The sequence below is a fragment of the Fukomys damarensis genome, unplaced genomic scaffold, assembly GCF_012274545.1.
Source record: "Fukomys damarensis isolate Sample0158 unplaced genomic scaffold, DMR_v1.0_HiC HiC_scaffold_24, whole genome shotgun sequence".
NCBI lineage: Eukaryota > Metazoa > Chordata > Mammalia > Rodentia > Bathyergidae > Fukomys > Fukomys damarensis.
Genome location: NW_022900936.1, coordinates 3567113 through 3592949, shown reverse-complemented (window position 1 = coordinate 3592949; position 25837 = coordinate 3567113). Strand labels below are relative to the sequence as shown.

The following is a 25837-nucleotide window of genomic DNA, read 5'->3' as shown; positions in this document are numbered from 1 at the left end:
AATAAAGACCCAACAGAAAATGAGCAAGCGAAAGGACATTTCACAGAAGCAGGAGTCTAAATGGCCAATAAATACAGAAGGAAATGCTCAGCCACGCTGGTCATTATGGAAATGTGAGAATCCATCTCACTCCAGAAAGAATGGCCATCATCAAGAAATCAGAAATAACAAATGCTGGCAAGGCTGCGGGCTTCTACCTGGTTGGTGGGACGGTAAAATAGTGCAACCACTGTGGAAATCAGTGTGGACATTTCCTAGAAAAGCGATCCATTTGACCCAGCTATTTCTCATCTAGGTATCTTCCCATAAGAGTTAAAGACATCATATTCAAGTGACAGATGCACGCCCATGTTTATAGCAGCACAATGCATAATAGCTAAAGCTGGGAAGCTTCCTACATGTCCATCAACAGATGAACGGATAAAGAGAACATGGCATTTACACACTGTGTCACAAAGGAGGCTGGGCTTGAGTCATCTGCGTGAAAATGGAAGCACCGTGAGACCTATAAGGCTAAGCAAAGTGAACCAGACACACAAGCGCAAATGTTGCATGAGTTCTCTTATGTGAGAAACACAAATTATAAATGCAGTAGCATAAAAGATGGATAACAGTAGGGATAGTAGGTAAAAGTAGGGAGCTAGGTTGTTCTCAATGGGAAAGGGATCAAGAGACGGAGGGAGGGGAAGAGAGGTGAGGGAAAAGGGTGAAAACAGGAACTGGGGTGTGAGATGCGCAGGCCCCGACTCCGCACACGAACACCAACACCACGCGCTGCGGACGCGGACTAACACTCTCAGACAGAATTTAGCGTTATCTGAGCATTGCTCCTTCCTGACTCAGCTCTGCCGAGCTGCGGTCCCATCCACCACCTGGGGGCGCAGGCGGCCCGAGACCAAATTAGCAGGGGCCCCTGACCAAAGGCCTTTTCCAAACACAGAGAAGGGAAGAAAATCAAGGCTGAACAGCAAAAGGAGCTATCCAGTGGGTAGTGAGGGCCCCTGATCCCCCCAGGCTGTGGCTGAGGAGCCTTCCCGGGGTGCGGTGTTGCGGGGGCTGCAGGGCCCCATTCTGTGTCCCCATAGGGAGACTGCAGGGGGCGAGCTGGGGAGAACCCACGCCCCTCCACATGCAGGATGACTCAGGTAAGTGACCCCTCTGTGGCCTCACTTTCCCCAGGGAAAGGAGTGTCCCTCCCTTGTCCCTGGACAGGTGAGGTGGGGCTTGGGAAGCTGGAGACTAAGTCGGGGGGATGAGTGTCCATGAGTGTCTTTACGAGGTGTGATCAAAAACCCAGTGACTGCTGCTTCCCGGCGCCACCCAGCAGAAAGGCAGCTCGTAAACACACGACGCTGTGTCGTCAGCCACCTGAGTCCCCAGATCTGGCACCGTGTGATTTCCGGCTCTTTCCAGAGACAAAATGACTGTGACAGGGAAACCTTTTGAATCCACTCAGCACATCGAGGCAGCCAGGACAGTACAGCTGCAGACACTCAGGAAAGAGGGCTCCAGAGCAGCTGCAGGAGGGGCCGGGACGTGGGAGGAGTGTGCTCGAAGGGAGGGCAGGATTTTCAGGGGATTCGTGGCAGTCTGTCTTTACTGTGATCATTTGTAAAATGTAGATTTCACCGTTTTTTTATCACACCCCGCACATGCTCTGGATGATGGACAGATGGGTCCCACAGAGCCTGTTGGTTGTCACTGCTGACCGAAGTCACAGTGAGCCCCAGACAATTGATGCAGGGAGCCAGGGATTCAGCTCAGGGGCACCTCACCTGACTTGTAAGTGCAAGGTCTTCAGTTCAATCCCTGGTACCAAAAAATGAAAGAGTAAGAAACTTAAAAAAGAGAGAGGGAGAAATTTAGAGGCCAGAGTGGGAAGGAAGCCGAAAGGGGACAGAGCGTGCTGTGGCCGGCCATGTCTGCTCTCCCAACCACGGGAAGCACAGGGTGATGCGTGGGGCCAGAGACCGGGACAGGGAGACCGCCTCCCGAGGAGGTGACCGGTTTCCGGCGAGCCTTACCAGTCTTGACACTCAGCGTGGTGGAGATGTTGGCCCCGCAGCCCTGGTAGCTGGTCCTCACGGTGTACAGCTGCCCGGCCTCCAGCCCGGTCACCCACAGGGCCGGGACGCTGGTCCAGGCGCTGCGGAGAAGCTGCTCACCCCGGGACACCTGCACGTGAAAGTCCCGCCTGGGAGAGGGACTCGCGCTCCAGGACACCCAGAAGCTGCTGCTGGTGACGTTGAGGGCCACGTGGTCCCGGATCGGGGGACAGTCTGGGGAGCAGAGGGAAGGCAGGCAGACGTGTGGGCTTCCTGAAGGCGTGACACTGGCTTCCTGATCAGGACGCCCGCTTGTAGCCCACGGTGACACAATTAGGAATGAAACCCACTCATCTGGCCACGCCCACCCCGTCTCCTGGAAACCCCGGGTCATCTTGGAGGGCGGTGAGATGAGGGTGCATCTGCAGCGGGAGGACACAGAACCGTGCACAGCCGTGCTCCGTGGGCGCTGTGGTCACCAGAGCGCCAGCCCCTCTGTGGAGATCCCGCAGTGTCCTCGCACCCGCGCTGGTCATGGCCACAGCACTGGCTCCTGGCTGCCGACCCTGGGCCCCGAGGGCCCCGTCAGGAAGAGGCCTCCGGGTCCGGCCGGTGGCCCACGTGGCCCGCACCTGCTTTCCTGTCCCATCCAAGCTCTGTGGCCAGGCGGTGGCTCACACCTGTCACCCTGCACTCGGGAGGCCGGGGCAGGGAGTCGCTGAGTTCAAAGCCAGCCTGGGCTGCGTAGGGGACCTATCTCAGAGAAGAGCTCCCAGCTGCAGGCTGCAAGGCTGGGGTAGCAGCCGCCAGTGTCCGGGGTTCTGCTAGAGCGAAAGCTCCGTTTTAGGTGAAAACTCGGGCTCTGGCTGATGGGAGGAGAAATTACGAAAAAAGAGGTGGCCCTCAGTCAAGGCACCAAACTGTGTACGCATTCAGAGCTGCAGTTCTACAAGAAATGAGGAACTTTAAAAAAATCTTTCATAAAACCATAGTAAAGAACAAATAATTTCAAACTATGTGGTTTCCCAAAGTCCTTCCTGTTGGAGCTCATAGGATTCATGCTTTCTCCTATTGGGAAAACATTCAGTCTTTCCAAACACATGTTACACTTCCTCAATAAAAAAACCAAAACAAAAAACAATGCAACCCATTTCCCTTTTTGCCTTGGCTACCAAGAGGCTCAGAATCACATTTCACATCCAATCACAGCCCCGCAACTTACACAGCCCTGACCAGGTGCTAAGCTGCTTTTCGTAAACCACCTGAGCGTCTGGTTCCCCGTGGTGCCTTTTGCAGTCCTGTCTCGGAGCAGAAGGGATCGATCTCCAGTAGCCCACGTGGTCCCTGCCTCAGTGGACAGCATTGCTCCCATTCATGCCAATTCCTGCCGCTCCCTCACCACGCTCCAAGGACGGGAAGAGAAGTAAAGTACAAAGACTCAATTCCGCTTTGTACTACACAGACCCAACACTCAAGAGGCTGAGGCAGGAGGCTCTTCACTAGTTTGAGGCCAACAGTGAGCTACACAGTGAGTTCAAGGCCAGCCTGGACTGCACAGCGAGAACTTGTCTCAGAAAAACAAAATAAATATCTGCTGAAAGCACCAACCGTTTTACTTTTGTGCTATGAAAACACATGACAAGCAGGACGGCAGGACACCCCAAAAACAGGAAGGTGGGGTGAGTGGAGCCCCAGGTGAAGGCTCGAGCAGCAGCTCGGGGTCCCTGCCTGGGCTGTGACCCGTCGTCTCCTCGTTGCCTCTCTGCCAGGCGTGGGGGCAAAGGCCTGTGAGCCGGTCACCTTGCGCAGGCCACTCCTGTGACCCTGCGAGGCTGGGGACGTCCCGATCTCATCCACGGCAGCACCACCCCTCCAGCCACTTCTCGCCTGCAGTAGCGGCAACTTCACATGGTGCTGGGTTTCCCGAGCAACTGCCATGACCTGACTCGGCCACCAAGCCTGGCAACAAGTTCACACTCATGACAGTGCCCAACAGGCACAAAGAAACACCCACCAGTGCCTCCTACAGCAGGGACACGGCCATACCACCCAGGTCGTGCCGAGTCCCACCACAACCCTCACAGAGGTTCTTCTACGACCCCCACTCACAGAAGACAAAACCGAGGCCCAGAAAGGCCAGGCTGGAACGGCAAAGCTGTCGAATGACTCAGGACAAGTTCACTTGCTTTACACCTGAGCCGCCCTCTCTCCCACCAAGCAAGGCTAGAAGGTGCCTTCCCGAGATAACAGGTCCTCATCTCTGGGACTCTTACTCGGGAAAACAGTCTTCAAAAGTGCCATCAAGTTAGGGATCTTGAGATGGGAAGACTGTCCTGGGCAATCCGTGGTGGCCCAGAGTACGATCCCAAGTGTCCTGATAAAAGCGGGGAGGAGGGAGCCTTGGCCATGCAGAAGGGAGGCCCTGTGATGCAGGGCACGGAGAGCACAAGAGCTGTCTTTGAAGAGGGAGGTGGGACCACAAGCCAAGGGGTGCTGGCAGCCACCAGAAGGCAAAGAGGCAGAAACAGGCAGTGAAGCCCTGCCTGGACCTGGGTGTGGCCAGTGATCCCTGCTAACACTCTCTGGCTGTTTGTGTGGCAGTGGCTTTGTCACAGCAGCCACAAGACACTCACGTGTGTCCCAAGTCTTAGGCTTCCAGGCAGCTGCCCCACGGCCGGGCCACACAACTTGTGGGTGGGTTCCTCTTACATTGTTGAAAAACTGAGTACCTTCTGACACCCTCAGGCTAATCCTGCTTCTGTGGGACAGATGAGCTGCAGCCCAGCTCTTTTCTTATTTTTTTATTTTAAGATAGAGGCCGAGATGCCTGGGCAGGTGTGGACCGTGCCATTTCCCTGCCTTGCAGAGTGCTGGGATGACACTGCACACCCCCACGCTGGCTGAGACGTTTTAAAATCAGAACGATTCATTCCACCTCTGATTCTCTGTGTCCCGGACAAGCCCCTTGGGATTGGTTTGGGGCCCTTCCTTGGCCAGGACCCCTCCCTGGTTACTGTAGCTTTTCGGTAACCCTCTTCAAATGTGAGCTTACAAACAAACTTACTTCTTGACTGCCTCATCCGAGGGCCCCGGCAGCACGGTTCTCCCTGCCACTCCCCGTCCTAGGCTTGGGGCCATAAATCCGAGGCCTGACCCTTCTCGTGCGGCCACCCCAGAGCCTCCCATCTGTGGCCTGGGCTCGCGCTTCTGAGTGCCACCTCTCCCGTGAGCTCTCTGTGGACTCGTCCCTTTCTCCCTGGCCAGCCTGACACCGGGCCCGGGGCGGTGGAGACTTGAGCTGGACTGGAGCCAGGACCTGACATTCACATGAAACCGATCACAGCAGCGGGCCCAGACCTGGGGGAACTGGGCTGGGGCTCAGTGCCAGCCCTGGCTCCACACACCGGCACCCACGCCTGCCAGGCCCCAGGAGGCTTCTCCCTATAGAGCTGAAAAGCCGGTGGGCTTCAGCAGGCAGCAGAGTCACATCAGGGGACCCCTGCGGTCCCCAAAGCCTACAGGGCGGAGTGCAAACCACACAGTGTTTCTTCCCGTTTCTGATCTGGGCAAGGATCGAGCTGCCTGTACGTCTTTAATTGGGTGACTAATTTCACAAGAAAAATATCTGAAATTTGTGCTGTATTTTCCAAGAACTTGTCCCCCTGAGCCATTCCAGCAGATTGCTCATTTCTGTTAGCTTCTAAATTTAAAACACGTGCTGCGCCCTTTGCAGCGTGCAGTCAGAATTCACCCTGTCTCCGATCTGGAAACGGGGTGTGTCTGTCTGTGCTGTTGGAAGTGTGGCCAGGCCTGTGTGGCCACCCTGTCCGTGTCCCAGAAGGCAGCGTGCATCTCCGGTGCTGGGGGGTGGGGCCGAGGCTGGCGGCAACCTTGACCATTGGCGACAAAGCCTGATGTTTTTTCAGATTTCTGATGAGACTAAAAATGACTGAGTGCAGTCTGTGTTCCCAAGAAAGGGCCAAGACCCTTGCCCTGGAATCTGTGCACTGTGGAGACTGCAGACTGGGGCTACAGGGTCGTGAGGAGGAAGAGGCGCATGAGCCGGGCAGACCTTCCAGGTCGCAGAGAAGCGAGAGAGAAGCTCTCTGAGCTGGTGTCGCCCAGCAAACGCAGCTGGGCTTTGCATAATGACACTTTGGTCGAAGCACCACAAAGCCTAGGGCCATCGCAGGCAGCGCTGTCCAGGTGTGGACAGACACGCAGGTGAAGCTGGTGCAGGGCGGCCTCCCCAGCTGTGCACACCTCAGCTCCCAAGGTGCATGTGGCTGCAGGGCACGCGGGCCTCTGCACTGGGGACTCACATGGTGTTGAGGGGAGGGAGGAAGGAACGGAACAGCACCCTTTCCTGTGTGGGGCTCACTGAGAAGTCCCAGCCTCTTCCCTGCAAGTCCTTTTCAAGGGAGAAGAGCACACAGATCAGTAGTGAACAGGTTCGACCTGGGCATTCTCTAAACTGCATCCTGACGTTAAAGTGGGCATCTTCACAGCAGAATGTCCGATGCCATCAGAGCGCACCCCGGGGAAAGAGCTGAGAGAGTTACATCACTGCTGTAGGACACCAGCTCCCCCATCACCAAAAACTACCCAGGGTGGAGACTTTCCTCACACATGAGGAGTGAACACACCAAGGCACAAAATTACGCCTCAGTGGCATTTCAGTAAGGTAAAATCCAGTGTGAAAGGGGAGGGCACTATGGTGAAACACGGTAAGCAGCACCCAAGACGTAGCAGGAAATACAGTGGACCCTTGAGTTACAACCGGCCTGACATACAAACAACTTGGGTTATAACCGGAATTTTCATTTTAGCTACTGAACAAAGTCTTGAGTTACAACCTGAATGTTAATCACTTGTGCTTTCAGATGGTCTCAGATGCAGACCTAACCCTTACAGAGTTCTGGAAGGAACAGAACAGCACCCTTTCCTGTGTGGGGCTCCCTGAGAAGTCCCGGGCCAGTGTCTCCCTGAGAACTCTGAGATCTGCTGCGTGCAGGAGAGAGACCTCGAAGGCTGTGCAGAGGAGCCTGAGCCTTCACTGACCAATCTGAGTTACAGTCATTGCTCAGGAATGAATTGAGTTCGTAAGTCAAGGGCCCACTGCATCTGAGAGGAGGCACCAGTCCATCCAAGCCTCAGCTGATGACCGAGGTGGCTGCTCCTTGCCTACCGGGAAGGTTGCGTACCCAGAGTGCATACACAGGACACAGGCATGAGTCGTGAGCCGAGCAGGATGGGGCTCCAGACCCACTGCAACTGAAAACTCAGGAACTGTTTATCTCCAGAGTTTTTCATTTACTATTTGATAATCATGAGAAAGTGGAACCAAGCAAGGGTGACCCCTGTACGCAGTGACTCCTGACAGCCTGACGCAGGTGCTGACCGCATGTGCCCCCCACACCAGACCAGGTTCTCCTGTCCAGTGCCCGCAGGCGGCTCCTGTCACCCTGCAGAGCCAGCACCGCCCAGCTGTGTCTGCAGCTGCAACATAAACAGGACTGTGTCCCCCACCTCTTGGAAGGTCAAGGCCACGCTCAACAGGCCTCGAGTGGCTGACATCCTGCCAGGGAGCAGTCAGGGCCCGCCCTTGCATGTGTCTGCCCCGGGGGCAGCACCAGATACACACGGAAGCACCGCGCAAGGACAGCCGGCCAGGAGCCCCACGCGGCCCCGAGAACCCAGCGCCATGTCCAGCAGGAGCTGTGGCCTCGAGGGAAGAGACAGAGGCCTCTGTGGTCCATTAGGGACCCCTGCACCGTCCTCACCACCCCAGGAGCCCAGCGTTACCTTCGCCAGCATGGCCCAGCAGAGGGGCCGATGGGGCAGGTGCCTGGGTGCCTCTGAGACACTGGTAGGAGCCTTCCAGGTTCACACATCGCTGCCCCCGGGAGCAGGGCTGCAGCCCGGCGTAGACACACTCGTCCACATCTGTGAAGGAGAGGCCCAGTGAGCCCCCATCGTGACCCGATACGTCCCCTGACCCTGACCTCACACCAAGCCGCTCTGTGCCCAGGACGGAGCAAGGCAAAGCCAGGCTCTTGCAGCTGCATCTGGGCAGGGGTGCAGATCCCCTCCCGGGTCACCCGCAGTACCAGCCCCTCCCTGGGCCCAAATTCCTGAGGCTTAGTCATCCCCCACTCCGCCCGTCTCAGTGCAACGTTCCCACTTCCTGTGGGTGAGGCGGACGGAGTCGCCTGGATGCAGATGCCCCTGCTGTACGGCAGCCCCCAACCTCGCTCCCGTGGACCCTGCAGTAGGGTCTCGGCCTCCAGGGTCCGGGTGGCCACCAGCTGCAGGGCACAGTCGGGGCAGGCGGAACCAGCTGTCCCTGGTCCCCCGCAAAGCCCTAGCTCGGGTCTCAAGAATGTCTGTGGCTCTCAGGGGAAGGAAAATGCCACCCAAGCTCTGACCCTGGCACCGTCACGTGTGACCTGCAGTACCACAGCCCCAGAGCAGCCGCCTGTCAGGAGGGTGAGCTGCACCTGCTGATGGAGGCGGAGTTTGTGCCCCCAGCCGCGGGCCTGCGGGCCTCAGTGGCTGCTTCGCTGCTGGCAGGGAGGACACGTGGCCCCCAAGGCCCTTGCCACAAGCTGGGTGCCAACCCCTGGCTTGGACCGATGCAAAACTGGATGAAGTGGCCAGCTCGTTTCTCCCAGGAGCAAGGCGGCAGCTGTGCACTTAGGCAAGGACCTTCGATCCGGGACCTCTCGCCCGGACCTGATCCCCTCAGTGTACACCATCCTGGTTTGGCCTCAGAGTCCACTTGTACCTGGGCTGCCCAGGCCCCGCTGTGGGCCCCCAGGAAGACGAACCTTGCACCCAGATGCCCATCACTTCACACACACGCCTCATGATGTCGTCCAGCATGGCGGAGACGTTGGCAACAGACAGCGGCCGGGCCAGGCCCAGCAGCAGCCCTGACACCGTGGTGGAGGTGTCCCCGCTGGCAGAGCCCAGGTAGTGAACGGCAGAGTCCAGCGGCTGCAAGGCACTGGCCACCTGTGAAGCCGGAAAGAGGGTGTCAAATGTGGAAGGGCGCCCCAGACAGAAAAGAGGTGGAGTCAGGGAAGTGCTCCCCATCGGGCACAGCTGCAGACTCAGGCTGCTCTACACAGAGCCCCGCTGGCGTCTGCGGCCGCAGCCCCAAGCTCTGGCACCCTCCACTTCTCAGCTGAACTGTGCCCCCGAGCAAGGCTGGCATGCTGGAGCCCTGACCCCTGGCATCCTGGGACGTGGCCTTATTTGGGAACAGTTTTGCGGCAGATGTGGCAAAATGAGCTCATTAGGGTGGGCCGGGATCCAGGAGGGCTGGGGTCGTACGCGGACGCAAAGGGAAACTTGAGCAGAGACAAACACCGAGGGGGAGGAGCAGAGCAGGACAGCTGTCCTGGGCCTCCGAGAGAGGCCTGGCGCCCCAGAGGAGCCAGCCCTGCCGTGCCTGTTGCGAGATTCCTGGGCCAATGCAGAGGGTCAGTCTGTGCCCGCTGGTGGCCTTCCGCCACAGGACATTCACACAGCAGTCACCCCGGACCCTTGGGGCCCCCCCACCCCGCCCAAGCCAGGACCCCAGGTCCTTGGAGCCATGCACCGAGGGATGGGAGCTAGAGTGTGGTGGGAGATCCCGCCAACTGTCAAAATCACAGCATCAGTGCAACCCTGTCCCGTGTCTGCTCTTCATTTCCTGACTCCACAGCCCCAGGAAGCCAGGCGCAGTGGCAGCCACACACCACGCCGGCGTCACCCAAACCACAGCAGGCTATGCAGTCCCACCCAGGTCTCCGTGGGGAAATGGGGGTGCAGGAGCTGCGTGGGTCTCTTGCCCACTTAAAGCTCCTCCCACCGACACGGCTCGCATTAGAAGGCAGCACAGGGTCCCCGCATCGCACCCACCAGGGAGCAGAGGAGGTGCGAGTGGTTCCGGAGCTTGGGGTCCACTTGCTGCAGGTCCTCGAAGTCCGTCTTCACCCGCATGGTCACATTGTACCAGCTCCACGGGCTCTCACCTGCGTCTGGAGGGCAAAGACAGATGGGTGTCTGGGGGCAGGGCCACAGGGGCCCCCAGGCGAGGGGACAGCAGCCTGGGAGACAGGAGGCCACGCAGCACTTTAAGGGGCAGACAAGGGGCCTCAGGCCACTGTACCCTCCTCCCTCCGGTGGCCACTAAGACCAGGGGCCCCACCTGTGATGACGCAGGGACCATGCTCAACTAGACAGGCCAGTCGTCCTGAACACAACGACACCCACAGTTGCTGTGCGACAGCCATTACCTACACGGTCGTCATCAGATAGCATACGTATACAGTGCCGTAACTACACAACACAGCATCGCAGGGTGACCACAGGGTGCTCTGTGACACGCACCCCACGCATCCCATAGTGTACAGACTGCAGAAGAGGGAGCCCACGGCAGCACGATCACACCCGGTACTATTTATACTATTATTTTACGACTACGTACTATACTGATGTATACTGATACTACAGAGCCCGCCAAAAAATGTATACACACTCCAGGAAAGAGAAACAGTAGGATGTGTCTTCAGCAGATGGGGGACCCTAGAGGTGGCTGTGTATCACAGAAAACCCACTGCACTGCCGGCCCTTGGAGAAGGAACTGAAAAGGCAGCAGTTCACCGTGCTAATAAACATCTGGGAGCACATGGCCACCACTGTGAGCACCTCTTGTCATTGCAGAGGCCAAAGGTAACATGTGTGGCTCTCCTGATGTCTCCATACATTTAGTATTAAACCGTTCATACAAGTTTTCTTTTCCTGCAGTGAGTCCTCTGTACGTAGTACCTATGATGAGCATATGAGTTGTCCTACAGTATCTCTGCTGGACAGACACTAGGCCTCTCCAGGGATCAAAATCTACGAGGCTCAAGAGCCTCATGTAAAATGGTAGTGTTCGCATAGAACCCGTGGGTGTGGGAAGCCAGCTGCACTTTGGAGCCATAGTTTGCAGTACTTTATTTACACCATTCGTGATGGTGACACATGGTACTAGTATGACCTCACATGTTGTAGGTGATGCATCTACATGTACTGGGTTGATCGAAAATGTGGTGAATGGTTACATTTTTACAGTTAAAGGCAGGCTGTCATTAATCCCCTCCAAGCGCTTCTCACTCAAATACACTCCTCCCCTCCTCCTGCACCTCCTGCAGCGGCTCTGGAGCCCTCTTTCCTGAGTGTCTTTAGTTGCGCCGTCCTGGCTGCCTCCGTGTCCTGGATGGATTTAAAACACTTCCCTGTCATGGCCATTTTGACTCTGGGGAGGAGCTGGGAGTCACACGGTGCCAGATCTGGGGACTCAGGTGGACGAGGACACAGCACCAAGTTCTTACGAGCCATTTCAGTCACTGTATTTTTTGTCACACCTCAGAAAGACACTCAGGAAGGAGGACTCCAGAGTCGCGGTAGAAAGTGGCAGGGAGGATGGGATCAGTGTGTGGGAAGTGAGGAGGAGGATTTTGAGAGAGACTCGGGGCAATGTGTCTTTTGCTGTAATACATTTTCATTTTCAGCACTCACTGAATACCCTGAGTGGTTCTCATAACAGTGATCCGTACACCCTCGCCTGGACATTGGCCGGAGCGGTCCAAGCCCAGTCCCCAGTCAGGAGAAGCCTCCGACCAGCAGACAGGCACACTGGGCCGTCCACACCTGTCCGTGGGGAGTGGAGGGAGGGCGCTCGGTCGGAGATGGCTGCAGAGCCACCGGAGATGTGGCTACTGCCCACCCACTATTCCCCGACATCCCTGGCACATGGGCACCTGGCTTCTCTGCCCATCGGGCTGGTCTCCTAGCCCAGGGCACCGAGAGCCCTCCCTTCCACTGCCAAGGCTCCAGGGCCCACCTGCACCCAGCTGGCAGCCCCGCAACAGCAAACCTTCCCCAGACCCCGCAGCAGCCCTACCTTGGGGTGCAGGGTCCACGCAGTGGTGGTCCCCTCTCCAGGGACAGCACTTTTGAATTCCAGGGCAGTCAGCATCCAAGCTACATGGGGAGACGGGGGCTTCCGGCACTGCGGTCGGGCAGATCCCAGGTCGTGATGCGAACTCTGTGGACCGATTCAGAGCTGCGGGGAGAGGGGACATATGCAACGCTGGCAACAAGAACTAGAGCCCTTGATGACCACGTGGGCACCACAGCTGGGCTTGCTTCCTCCTGGGGACCTGCTGGGCTGGTGGGGAAGATGCCCTGGAGAGGGCTCTGTGCACGGGTGGCTGGTGGAGGAACCCAGAGGTCACCCAGAGTATCCAGGATGGGCTGGCAGGTGGCATGGGGGCACAGGGTACAGGGAAGGGGAGGCTCCAACCAAGGCTGCTGTCCAGCTCCCTCCCTGTGGAAAGCAGCTGGGGAAGACCAGGACCCACTGTGACAGCCGCTATGCTACTGGCACTCTGCCATCCTCCCAAGGGGTCAGCTGAGGCCTGGGATCTGGCCGTGGCCATTCACAGGCTGTTCTATGTGAACGCAGCTGGATGCAGCTCCGGGAAAGCATGCAGCAGGGACCGCGGGACACAGGGCCCAAGACCATGGAGTCACCTGCGAGGGTGGTGGCCCTGGTGACCACCAGAACCTCGGCTAGGAGCTGGGGACACCATGGTGGGTTTCTGAGAAAAGGGCTTCGGGAAATCTTAGAAAGGTCTAGCAGGTGTAGTGACCCACACCTGTAATCCCAGCATTCAGGAGGCTGACAGGAGGATTGCCATGAGTTTGAGTCCAGCCTGGGCTACATGGTGAGTTCAAGACCAGCCTGAACTGCATAGCCAGACCTTGACTCAACAGAACCAAGAGTCACAGACCCCACAGGGGAACTGGCCAGGTGAAAAGGCTTGGCCAGAGTGCCCCTGGGACATGAAAACCACCCCTGTGTGCAGGACAAGGACGGCGCCGATCCCAGAGCCGGAAGTCGCTGCTCCATCTCCCACAGGAGCACAGGGCCCTCATGGCTGAGCAGATGTGAGGATCACCGTGAGGGTCCTGGAGACAGAGAAGGCCACAGGGTAGCAGCAAATGCCGAACAAAGCTCGGAGTTCACAACCACCGCAGCCCAGGCTGGGTCCTTTGTTCCCTGCAGGGAAGACGCTGGCATTCGGGAAAACTCTGAGTGTGGGGGGGCCCGCTGCAGTAGCTCCCCACCTCTCTGTAAGTCTAGAGCGACTGTAAACTAGCAGTTTTGTTTCCATGAGCAGAAACAGGCCGTCCCCACGCTGGCTTCTAACTGGCTGCAGAGTCTTGGCGTTCAAGTCTGTCTCTGTGTGAGGACGGCTGACGATTCCGGCCCCTGCGGGCCCGGGAGGAAGTTCAGTTCTCCTCCTCCCTAACTCCGAAGGTCGCTGTCCACCGCTGTCACCCAGCCGGTGAACACAGCTCAGTGGGATGATGGCCTGGGTTTCTGCTCGGCCAGCAGCAGCCGGGGCTCCAGGGTGGAGGACCCCACCGCTGGCGGGCAGAGTCGGGTGTCATGATGGTGGGTGGGGAGCACAGGGGTCCTGGTTGTCCGAAGGAGAGTCCCCATGCACTACTGAGACCCTGCCGAGAGCACTGTTACCAAGACCCTCGGCCCGGCGTACACACCCTGGCTTGTGCAGAGCGGCGCCGGTGCCCTAGGATGGCCACCATACGTGGCCTGATTCACAACAGTTAGAATGAGAAGCTGCTAAGCCCATCATACGGGGGGCCGGGGGAAAACATTCACCAGGGTGGTTGGGGGCCCCGGGGAAATTTCCCCAGGTTACTTCTGCACTTCCAAACTGTGTGGCCTGCCAGTTCGCTTCTGTAACCCTGCTCTAGCTCCACTGGACCACGTGTGGCTTGTCACTGTTCTGAGGGCCAGGCTCCGGTCAGAAGTCTGTCACAGCCTCCTGCCCTTCTCACTGGGTGGGGGACAGGAGGGAGCCAGCACGTCGCAGCTGCCTGGGACGAGGACCCACCACAGGTGCCCGTCCCAGAGAGGAGTCTGGCCTCTCTCTCTGTCCTCCCGGATGTCTGCTGGGTCTGGCTCCGGCCCCGCCTCGTTTTAAACCAGACAGAGCCCAGTTCTTAGCTGGCCCTGTGTGGAGCGATGTCATTTCCAGCCCCAAGGAGCCATGCTGTCACCAGGTGTCCTCGAGCGAAGCCAAGCATGCTCTGATCAAAGAGCTGCGCCGAGGGACAGCTGTGCTTCCCACACCTGGTGCCAATGCTTCCCTTTCCTGGGCGGGGACTCACGCTGGGCCCTCTGGGCAGCTGGGAGCCACCCATCGCCCCCAGGGACTTTCCTCAGGGACAACCTGAAACATCCTCCTCCCGCCCCTCGCACACACCTTCCCCCAGTGCTTTAAACCTCACCTCTGGAGGCACAGCTTGGAGCCCGGCCCTGGTTTAGATCCCGGCCCAGTTCCCGGCTCCCTCCCTGGCTGCCCACTGGGCTGCATCACGGCCCCTCCCGGGCCGTGTCCCCGTGGGCTGAACTGCAGTGTCCGCGTCCATCCAGTCCTGCTGAATGAGGACCGACTTCCTCCCCTCCCCTCCCCTCCCTTCTTCTCTCTCCCTCCCTCCTTCCTCCTCCTGCTCCTGTCTGCCTCCATTGCTATCAGACTGGCACCCTGAGACCTGAGGGGACCCTGCACTGTCCTGGCCCCAGCCTCCCTCAGCACAGCCCCGCCTGGCACCTGCCCCAAGGTCACCTGCAGGTCAAGCCTTGGTTCCCCCACCACCCTGGGATGCTAACTGGAAGTCCTTGCCCTGCAGCCCAGGACCCGCCTGGTCAAGGACACACACTGCCCTTCTGCCCTGTGACCTCACTGGCAGCTGACAGGAAGAAGGTGGACCCAGCCAGCACAGGGCACAGGCACTGGTGACTCCCTGCTCTGCTAGATTCTGGCTGCAGAGCCCACACCTGTGCCACAGTGCAGGGTCCCTGGCAGTGGACTGCTACTCCCGGGGATGGATGCTGGCTGCTGGCTGCTGGCCAGCCCCTAAGTGCCCACAGCACTGGGGGCAGGGACTGAGAAGGGCACAGCTGTCAGGATAGGAATGGCTGCCTGAGACCCAGCACCTGGCAGGACACAGCTTGTCCTTACCAGTGCCTCCATCATCGGGAGGCAACAAGGACCCAGAATGGCCACTGCTTGAGCTCGGCGGCCCCTCTGGTGCCTCCTGGTAAAGGTAGCGCTGGTGCTGGTGGCTGTGGTGACCTTTAACCTCAGTCTGACGCTCACCAGAACTACAGGGCCTCCCTGCCAACCTCAGTGGCACTGCACAGGGCCTGTGGGACACAGGAGAGGGCTCAGCCAGCCTGGCCCCCAGCCTCCTGCAAGCCTGTGCCGACCCAGGGGCCCCAGCTCGTGTGTCACCCTGCAGGCGACCAGCCGCAGGGATGGTGCTGGGGCCCCACTTGGCACCTGGAGCTGGTGTCTTCTGCAGGCTGCAGTGGCAGCCCTCCCATCTCAGACACTCCACTGACACCTCACGTCACCCCTCCCGTCTCCCCATGCAGGGGGAAGCAGGACCTTCTGACTGTGCAGGGTTTATCTGATCTGGCACTGACTCAAAGTAACAGCCACCCACACACACTCACACAGAGCCTTCCCTGCAAGGGGTCAGCACAGGCCTTCTCCATGACAAAGGCTGGTCGCCCTGGTAACCAGGCCCTGCCAAGGCCTCAGGAGGGCAGGGCCTGTGGGCCCCTTCCATCTCTGCTAGGTTCTGGTTAGGATCCCAGCGGAGACCGGCAGGTCCCTATGACCTTTAAGAAGAAAAGGCAAAGCCAGGAGTGGTGATGCTGCCTGTCTCCTCCCAGCACTCTGGGAGGCTTCGGCGGGAAGATTACAGGCTCAAAACCAGGCTGGGCAACAGAGTGACTCAGCGAGACCCAGTCCCTAACTTCAAAGAACTAAAAAAGTGCTGAGGATGTCACACAGCAAGAAAGCCCTGGGCTCGATCCCAGCACCACAAAAACAACAGAAAAAGGAGAAACAGTGCGACTACCACAGAGCTTGCCATGTTAGCCTCGGCCTCTGCGTGTGGGGAGCCCGGGAGGAGGCTCGGAGACCCCAGTGCCCAGCCCCGAGCCAGCACAGGTGCGGCCGGGCATCCAGGGGCCCCGAGGTGCAGCCGATGACGGAAAGCCTACTTGGCGTCTCCACTCCCCATCCGCCGCCCGCAGAGGAGCGGAGGTGTGAAGGCAGTCCGTCCCGGCGAAGGACCTGGCCCAGTATCTGGCCCAGGACCCCAGACCCCTCCCTCCCGGGAGGACCCCACCCTGGCCCGCCCTGGACTCACGCAGGACGCAGTAGACGCCCAGCTGCTCGTAGCCCTTGCAGCAGGCGGTGACGTTCCTGGGTTCGGGCACCGTCACGGTCAGGTGCTGGGTCCTGTAGACGGTCTTGGGGCACCGCCGCCACGGGATCCAGCCGCCGCAGGCCACGTGGGTCACGTGGGACGTCTGCACCGCCTCCACCCGCTGCACCATCCGGGTCTCCTGGTAGCTGCACAGCTGGTAGCTCAGCAAGGAGAGGCCATTCTCTAGGGGTCCGAGAGGGGAGAGGGTGTCAGACCCAGGACAGGCCTCCAAGGGGACACTCTGGGAACTGCCGCCCACCCTAGGTGTCACATGCTCACAGGAGGCTGGGTCTGCTGCCTACCCAGAACGGTGGTGAGCAAGGTCAACAAATATTTAGGGCACAGGAGAGGGCGACAGAGAATCTGTCACCCACAAGGGCTAATGGGAACATGCGGTACATGTTTAAATTAAAAATTTAGGGGCCGGGGATGTACTCAGTGGTTCCACTACCTGCCTCGAAAGCGCAACGTCCTGAGTTCGATCCCTGGTACCAAAACAAAAACAAAAACACTCCGATAAATTAAAAATTTATTCTGGTACTAGACATGGATCCAGGCCTTCCTCTCCACCTCACACACACTGATCCCATCATCCTGGCCACTTCCTGCAGCGGCTCTGGAGTCCTCTCTCCTGAGGGTCTCTGAGGTGTGATAAAAATACAGTGACTAGTGCCCGGGATTTAGCGCAGCGGTTCGGTGTCCTGCCTTGCAAGCGCAAAGACCCGAGTTCAATCCCCGGTCCCCCCCAAAAAAAAAAAAAACAATACAGTGACTTTCCACCACCCAGCGGAAAGACAGCTCATGAGAGCGCAACGCTGTGACCTCGTCCACCTTTGTCACCTGATCTGGCTCTGTGTGACCCCCGGTTCTTCCCCAAGGTCAGAATGACCATGACAGGGAAATGTTTTGAATCTACTCAGGACATGGAGGCAGCCAGGACAGCGCAGCTAAAGACACTCAGGAAAGAGGGCTCCAGAGCGGCTGCAGGAGGGGCTGGGACGAGGGAGGAGCTTTTGAAGGGATTCGTGGCGATGCGTCTTTACCGTGATAATTCTTTGCTTATGTAAACACACACATATCTTTGGTCACACTCCTGTACTGTAGGTAGTGAAGGTCACTTTGACTGCCCCCGTCCCTGGCTGGAGGGTGGTGTGCTCACCCGTGAGTGCTGTAGCACAGATCCAGCATCCAGCTCCCCCAGGGAGCACCTCCTGCCTGGAGCCGGGCCTTGTGCCCCATTGTCCTGCCCCTCATGGTGCCATCCCTGTTCAGGAAACTGGGCCCTTGTGCCATTTAGTACCCCCACCCCCTGCCCGGGACAGCCTCCCACTACCGGGGCCCCTGTCACCTTACGTCACAGAAACTGCTACAACTTTGCTCCCCCAGCTGGGGTCAGTCCAGGTTGACCTGACAAAGGTCGGTGCTACAGACGTCACTGAGCTAACATGAGGACAGACGCCTGGGCCCAGTGATGGGATGTCACTGGTTCCCTTTTGAAAATGGGACCTTGGAGACTGGTACCCCACAAGGGGAAGAGGGCTGTGTGGAGATGAAAGCAGCAACCAGGATGACTCCTTACAAGCCGAGAAATGCCAGACTGCTAAAAACGGAAAAACAGACACCAGAAGCTAGGCATGGTTGTGCACACCTGTACCCCCAGCACTCTGGGAGACTGAGGCAGGAGGATTGCAAGTTTGAGCCCTTCATGGGCAACTTACTGACTTAGACTCTGCCTTAAATTTTTTTTTAAAGCTAGGTGTGGCAGTGCACACCTGTAAACCCAGTATCTGGGAGGCTGAGGCAGGAGGATCATCATGAGTTCAAGACCAGCCTGGGCTACATAGTGGGCTACTGCAGGTGGACACCAGTGCTGAGTCCCAGGCTGTCCAGAGCCAGCCCCTCGCCCACCACCACCACCGGGGCCACCTGTATCCTGGCCATAGGAGGGCACAGCTGGATCTCTGGGGTGCAGCTGCCTACTGCTCACTTCCAGGGGTGGTCACAGTGCAGTCTGGAGAGGAGTGGGCCTGGGGACCTGGCGTGGCCGAAGCCTGTTTGTGGCCCAGGTGAGGACTCCCGAAAGAGCAGAAGGAAAGGGGCAGTGATTTACAACCATGCTGAGCACGACAGAGCCACAGGTGCCCTGCGCTGGGAACCAGTGAGGCAGATGTAGATGTTTTCAAGCAGCCGTGCTAATGAAGGTCATGGACTTGAGTCTCCTGAGGCCTCCTGGCTCCTCTCTGCTCATTACAGGGCCCCAGCTGATCACCAGAGAGCCTCCCTCGCACATGCACTCGCGCAGGCACACACACACACACACACACACACACACACACACACGCGCGCGCGCGCCTGTGCACATGCATCCTCTCCAGGGAAGCCGGGAGGTGTCGGCTCGTTTTGTTTTTATCTTCTGCCAAGGCCCGGTGCAGCCCCAAGCCAGGGCAGAGACCTTTGGGCAGCCCTGCCATGTGACAGACACATGAAGACTGATGACAGCGGGGCCACCAGGCCTGGATTCTGGTCCCAGAGTCTGAGCCTATGAGAACCCTGTCCTCACCAATGCCCCGCCCGGCGTCCCAAGGGCCTCCAGCCCTCCCCCAGGTCAGCCCTGGGGACGACAGGCAGCAAACCACTCCCACGCCACAGCCCAGCCAACCCCACAGGGTGGTGGGGCGCAGCAGCCCCCAAGGATGTTCCGTGCCCTCTCCTGCCCCTGCCTGGTCCCTTGTGAAACCGTTGCTATGCCAACTGGTAGAAGGCTGGGTCCCAGCAGTCGGTGAAAACTGCACAAGATCTCTGCTCTCAGGACCCGGAGCGAATGGGGTGCAGCCCTGGTGCGCACGCTGGGTCCCCGAGTGGCTCCCGAGTCCCTTCCGGGAGCCGCACTGTCCCCCACGTGCCGTCCCTCCCGCACGGAGCTGCATGACTCACACCTCCCTCCTTCAGCACTAGCGTTGCTCAAAAAAATTCACAACTAAAATAAAATCCTACTCTAGCAGGCAAAAAAGTATTAAACGAGTCCAAAAATAAAGCTGCTTCTAGAAGCAGAATGGGTCTCTAAATTCTCAGATGAAAGAGGGAGCATTTAACAGGAAAATGGTTTATAAGTTTGCCACCTCAATCCCTTGAAATGTGGGGTTTCCGGGACCCAAGAGTGAGGGGAGTGTGGGGGAGTTGTTTTGTTTGCAGCGCTGGCTATGGAAGCCAGGGCCGCGTGCCTGGGGAGCGAGAGCTGCACCCTCACTTGCCGCCAGCTGCTGACAGCCTCTCTACAGACTGCATACCGCAGGTTGCAGCCAGTCTCCCGGTGGCCTCCCCGTGGCCCACAGGTCGCTGATGCCTACAGGTCAGCCCTCCGGCCTCCAGGAGCTCGCTGTTCACACAAGTACAGGCCCAGGCCCTCCCAGCCCACCGGGGGGAATCTGCAAGGGAATCTGCATGAGGTCCCTTGGCCCCCGGGAGGTGCAAGGGTGCTCTGGGCACATGAGGAGCCCCTTTTGGGGGGCACACAGACAGCCTCCTACCCACCCCATGGCCTGCTGCTGCATGTGGCTCCCGACAGCCCTGCTGTAGGAGAGCAGGTGCATCCTCACCTGACCACACCACCACAGGGACCCCGCCCCAGAGCGTCCCACAGCGTCCAGCTCCCTCACCTGTGAGGCCACTGGCCCAGCTGAGGCCCATGGCGCTGGCCAAAGCCAGCAGGGCCAGCCCCAGCTTCCTGGGCATCGTCCCGCAGTAGCAGTGGTGGCGCAGGGCTCAGGGCCTCCACTGCAGCAGCCTCAGGCCTCGGCAGGGACCTGAGCTGACCGGGCCTGCAGAAAGGGCCCTTCTGTCCCCGGTGCTGCGGATGGTGGCAATGGCTTCAAGAGCGAACGCTCGCTGGAGCGGTCCCTTATGCCTGCTCGTTAGCGGCTGCCACCACCCCGGACGTCTCCCCTGGGACAGCTGTGTGTCAGCCCATTCCCGCTCCAGGCAGATGGCACGTCCAAGGAAAGGTGAGCAGCCGCGGCCTGCCACATCACTGGGGCCATCTTGTTGTTATGCAGAAAATGCATTTCAGACCCAAATCTCACTGCCCCCATCAGCTCTGGAGTATTCGCTTACCCTATCGTCCCGAGCTGGCAGGAGAAAACAGGGTCAAATCAAAGTGGTACATCAGCCGCAGAAAGGCGCCTTCACACGGCGAGTCCCAGAGCGGCTCCCAAGTCAGGTCCAGCTGGCCTGGGACCTCCCCCAGGGCGGGCAGGAGCTGGATTCCCAGGCGTCCTCTCTGCCTTTCCCTGACTTAAAGTGGAAAATTATAGATGGGAGCAAGCGCGGGGAAAGAATAAACTCCTGTGAAACATTTGCATGCGATGCTCTCCAGGTGGAGAAATGCTTGTGTCAGATCTTTCAACAGTTGCAGAAATGCAGTCTCGTAATGCGAAGGCTCCAGCCTTCCTCTGCGTGCTTGGATGACAGCTGGGGAAGGGAAAGGCCGGTAAGGGTAGGAGGGCGCATTCTGAGGGTTGATAGGACTGCAGGCGATGTGCTTCTTGTCTCAGCAGCCTCCCTGTCATAGTTCTAAGTTTCGTACCAAATTATTTCCAGTCCACGAGGCTTTCGCTGGGAATGGCTTGGTTTTGAAAGCCAGAGCTCGGCTAATAGGAAAGGAAGAAAATCTCGTCAGCATTCTTGAAAAAACATGTGGGCGGGATGACACAGACCATTTCCTTCTCTGGCTCAGGGAGGACAGCTCTCCCCAGGGGTCTGCTGCCTAACGCCCGTGTCCATGTCGGCGTTGCTACGTCCCTTGCTCCCTGGACCCGAGTCTCCTGAAAGATTAAGAGCTGCGTTGGCATGGTTAGCAGCCAGGTGACGATGGCAGGATAGGAGCCTGCCGCGGCGGGTCTCCCTGGAGGACAGCACCCTTCCTGGAAAACCAGAGCTTCCTAAGGATTGATCTGCGCTGCAATGCGGGGCTGTAAAACAGAGTTTTAATAAGAAAAATATAACCAGAGATGGAGGGGGAAGGAGGGGAGCAGAAGAGGACGTAAAAAGAATTGATGTGTTTTGTACAGGAATCAACCCGCCCGGCGGGGCATATGATCCTTAGGCACTGCAAACACAGACTGATCAAACTGGAAGCATAGATATGAAAACTGTAACAGTCAAGGAAATCCATTTGATTGGCGCGACAAGAATAAGTAGAAAAAGATTACTTGTCGTTTAAGCAAACCCGGAAAAAATAAAGTGCAAGTGCGTCTGTACTGGAACAATGCATTCACCCTTTCTCAGAACTTTTGCTACTACAACACAGGAATGCTTTAGGAAGCGAAATCAGAGGTGCTATTACCCTTGAAAACCCTAAATCGCCATGAAACTCACATAGGCCCTTGGCCCTACTTGTCCCCCAGGGAAGGGGCTCAGGGTGTGGGGTGCACCTGGCCTCTCCTCCTCCCTCTCCACCCTGGCTGGCCCTGACCCTGACGAGTCCAACTTGCACAGACCCAAGGGAGGACTAGCGTGGGACACTTGGCCACAAGGGATCTCATGGTAATTTGGAATTGTCCAGAACTGTCACCATGACCAGATTTCTCTTTTACAGAAAAACCCCAGAGTGAGCAGTCTCTTCCTAGCTTGGTCTTTTCACTGACCTCTCTTGGGTATGAGTACAAAAAGAGGGGTGTGTGTGGGTGTATGTTAGTCCACAGTGAGGCATTTTCCTCCGGTTACTAATTTTGCAGATGTTTCTGCACGATATCCCTGGGGATTTTCCACTATCACCTTTTCGCATAAACACTTGCAAGAGGAAGAAGGCTGAAGTTACAGGCTCACTGCATCTTTAAGACCCCAGAGAGCTGCAGATTTAGCTCAGTGGTTCCGCCACCTGCTTCTCAAGTGCAAGGGCCGGAGTTCGATCCCCGGTACCAAAAATAAATAAATAAATAAAAACCTTCAAGGATGCCTAAGACCCTCAGGAAATTTTCTTTCTAAGAGATTTCTGGAAGGAAAAGTGGTTCAAGTCCCTTTTGTGTCCTAAAGTTATAGTTTTTCCCCAAAAGCGCAATTTAGAAAATCTGATTTTCCCTCTCTCTTTTTTACCTCGCTGTATTTCCTCTATCCTACCTCAGCAGGAGCTCTCTCATCCTGACCCATGCTCACGCTTGGGTTGACTCATTCTTTCACTGTGAATTGTTCCTCTTAGAGTCTTCTGCCATGGCAGGAACCACCCCAAGGCAGAGCAGGAGGGAGGACATCTGCCTCTGGCCTGGCCTAAGGTGGAAACCAAGGACTGGGATGGGCGCGATGGACAAGGAGAGGTGGGTGGCAGAAACCCAGCTCCCACAGAGCTGTCCTGGCAGAAGCAGGGACACCCAGAAACACCTCCACCCGCATCCCAGCTGCAGGGCACAGAACAACCAGGGCTTAGGACAGGAGCCCCGTCAGGACAGGCCCCTCTTCCCCATTGGGAGTCTGGTGTGTGTGTTCCATTCGTAGCCAATCACTGCATGTCTTAGTCACTTCCCATCACTGGGACAAAATACCTGACAGCACACCTTAAAGGATGAGGTGTTTATCTTGGCGCACAGTCGCACAAGGTTCAGTCCATGGTCAGCTGGCTCCAAGACAAGAATTATCATGGTGGAAGAGGACAGCTGCTCACCCCAGGCTGTCAGGAAACAGAGGAAAAGGAAGGGGCGAGGCTACCAACTCAGTTATCCAGGTCATGGCTCAGTGCCCAACCTCCTCTGACCAGGCCCCACCTTCCAACGGCACCCTCAGCCAGGAGCTCACCATGGACGAATCCAGCCGTGAGCATGGCGTCCCATGATCCCGTCACCATCCATGAGCCCCACCTGTGAACACGGGAGATCTGGGGGACATTCTAGATCGGAACCATACGGCAGGGATGGTGGGGAGAAGCCCTACTCTCAGCCTCAGCCAGGCTGGGTTCCTTCCCCGCTGGGAGGACCAACTGGCTCACACAGTGGTGATGAAGGGCTGAAGAGGAGATTCATAAAACAGAAACATTTTTTGTTTGGAAGAGGCCTGCCTTATCTGGGGCAGCTTTCAAGCCAATCCAGGCAGAACTGTGACACTTGCAGTTAATTCAGAGGGGTTTCTTGGGGCTTGGGTGGAGACCTCCTGACTTACTGAAAATGCAAGCTGCTTCTTTCCTACCTTCCTTCCTTCCTGTTTTCCCCCCAAGTCCTTAATGCACGTATAACCTCTTCTGATCTCTGAACATGGCAGTCAAGGTTATGTCTTTTGTAAACTTCAGCTTCCAACAAACACCGGCTACTTCAAGGTTGAGGTCTCCAGAGAGCAGCTGTGTCTCCTGCCCCTTAACGTGCTCATCCTGCGACCCAGAGCTGGGACTGCAGGAGGTGCTGACAGCGTGTCTCAGAGCGTCTAAACACTCATGTGTTCAGGCCACACAGGGACAAGGAAATGTATCCTCTTTGCGGATGCTGTGCATCCAGAGCTCTTGTGAACAAAATACCAGAGTTGTGTAGAAACCCCGCTTGTTCTCAGTGTGTGCCTGGACAGGAGGTGACCGCGCACTGACCCAGACAGTCCAGGATCCAAACTTAAGAAACATTGCCATCTTTGTCATACAGTTTATGACTTTTAAAAAAAATATTCATGAACATATCACCTACTAATGTTGAGGTGGACACCAGAGCCTTTTGTTTTAATTACTAATGGCACATACTCATAAGCATGAGTTTGTAAAAATATATCAGTGGAGCCAGTACAATTTTTGTTCTAATTTAAAAGTATATCTAATCAGGGCCGGGATTTAGCTCGGTGGTTCCACAATGGCGCCTAATAATTGTGCGTAGCTAAGGGGCACAGCGTGATCGTTCAATACACTCATGCCCAGTGCTAAGCAGAGCTGGGCCGGTAGCATTTCCAGCTCCTTGCAAACTCTGGCCTCAGCACAGAAGACCTCTGCACAGGAAGGAAATGTGTTTTACTATTGAATCCACGCAAAGGGAGCCTGTGGCAAGGCTGGAAACTGACCCCTCTCCATGTCAGCGGAACACAACCACACATACACAGGGGTTCGAGGTGGTCAAGATGAGTCCTCAGGAAGAGAAGGCATAGCCAGGTGTGGTGGAGCAGCACTCGGGAGGCTGAGGCAGGAGGATCGCCACGAGTTTAAGCCCAGCCTGAGCTACATAGTGAGTTCCAGGCCAGCCTGGACCATACAGAGAGACCCTGTCAAAAAAAAAAGAAGGAAGGGAAGGAAAGAGGGCAACACCCCAGAGACTGGACAGAGGCCTGTGAGGGTCCCATGTGACTCTGAGATTCCAAACACCCAGGGCAAATTCTAGCATCCATTCCTGAGACACAAACACCTTCACAAGGAGTGGCATCAGTCCTGGCTGCAAAAGCAAGGGCAGGAAGAGGGAGGTCCTGGGGCTGGCAGTGGAGGCAAGTGGCCCAGAGAGAAGGACGCTGGCCATGCTGCTAGTTCTGCCGTAGTCTGCTTTTCAAAGCTATAACAGATTCCCTGAGCCCAGGCGGTTTATGATGAACAGAGATTTATTGGTTTCACAGCTTTGGAGCCCAGAAGCCCAACAGCGTCATGACAGCATCTTCTTGGCTTCTGGTGAGTTCCTTGGGCTGCACCAAAAGGAGAAGGGCCAAAGAGCGCACAAGGAAGAGACAAAACATGAGGGTGACCTTGCTCTGTAGCAGCCTACTCTGGCAACAACGTACCCAGCCTGTGACAGCCTGTGGGAATCAGTACGGCCCTGCAGGACAGGCAGTGAGTGCATTCGTGATGGGGTCCCCTCTGCCAGGCCCTCCTGCTCTACACACTGCCACCTGGGGAACCCTGTGTCACCTGAGTATGGAGGGGACATGCTACACCCAGCCCATAGCAAGTGGGCAACAGAGACCTGCTCCAGTCTGCAGGAAAAGGGGAGCCACAACCAGCTTCTGCTCATGCTTCTTCTCGAACCCAGGACCCTCAGGCACCTGAGCACAGACCCCCGCAAGAAATGGGTGTTGGAAATCCCTCCGTCCTCCGCATCTGCTCTGGCCGGGTGAGGCACCAGACGGTGGCCTCACTTCAGGCCCTGACCCTTCTAGCTGGCAGCCCCCTCCCTCCAGGACCTGGAGAAAACTGGGCTCACAGTTCGGCAGGCCAAGTCTGATCTCCCACAGAATCAACTACTCCCAGCCCCAGGCTGGAGTCTGGGAGCGGGCAGTACGCAGCTTCTAACAGGGTGGGAACAAGCGAAGCTTCCATCAACACCATACCTGGAGAGCTTGGCCTGAGTAGCTGAGCCTCTTGGGGAAGGGAGGAAGGAAGGGGGAGCGTGGGGAGCAACCGGGCTCCCCACAGCAGGGGACCTGGAAGCACAGGGCCTGTCCACACGTGCACTGTCCCTCCCTGGGCTCAGTGGGGCAGGGGAGGGCCTGTGGGAGGGTGAGAT

General features: G+C 57.4%; 1 protein-coding gene across 1 annotated transcript in view; it reads right to left on the bottom strand.

Annotated features, from left to right (window-relative positions):
- Umodl1 (uromodulin like 1) overlaps positions 1-20129 on the bottom strand; it is a 43315-nt gene extending 23186 nt beyond the window's left edge. Inside the window, exons 1-7 of the mRNA XM_010636473.2 lie at positions 20054-20129; positions 16338-16580; positions 11983-12144; positions 9954-10072; positions 8876-9062; positions 7851-7991; positions 2025-2279 (exon numbers count right to left, since the gene is read on the bottom strand). Of these exons, the coding sequence (XP_010634775.1) occupies positions 2025-2279; positions 7851-7991; positions 8876-9062; positions 9954-10072; positions 11983-12144; positions 16338-16580; positions 20054-20129 (1183 nt within the window). The remainder of the gene's footprint in view (positions 1-2024; positions 2280-7850; positions 7992-8875; positions 9063-9953; positions 10073-11982; positions 12145-16337; positions 16581-20053) is intronic.
- Positions 20130-25837: the final 5708 nt, after the last annotated feature.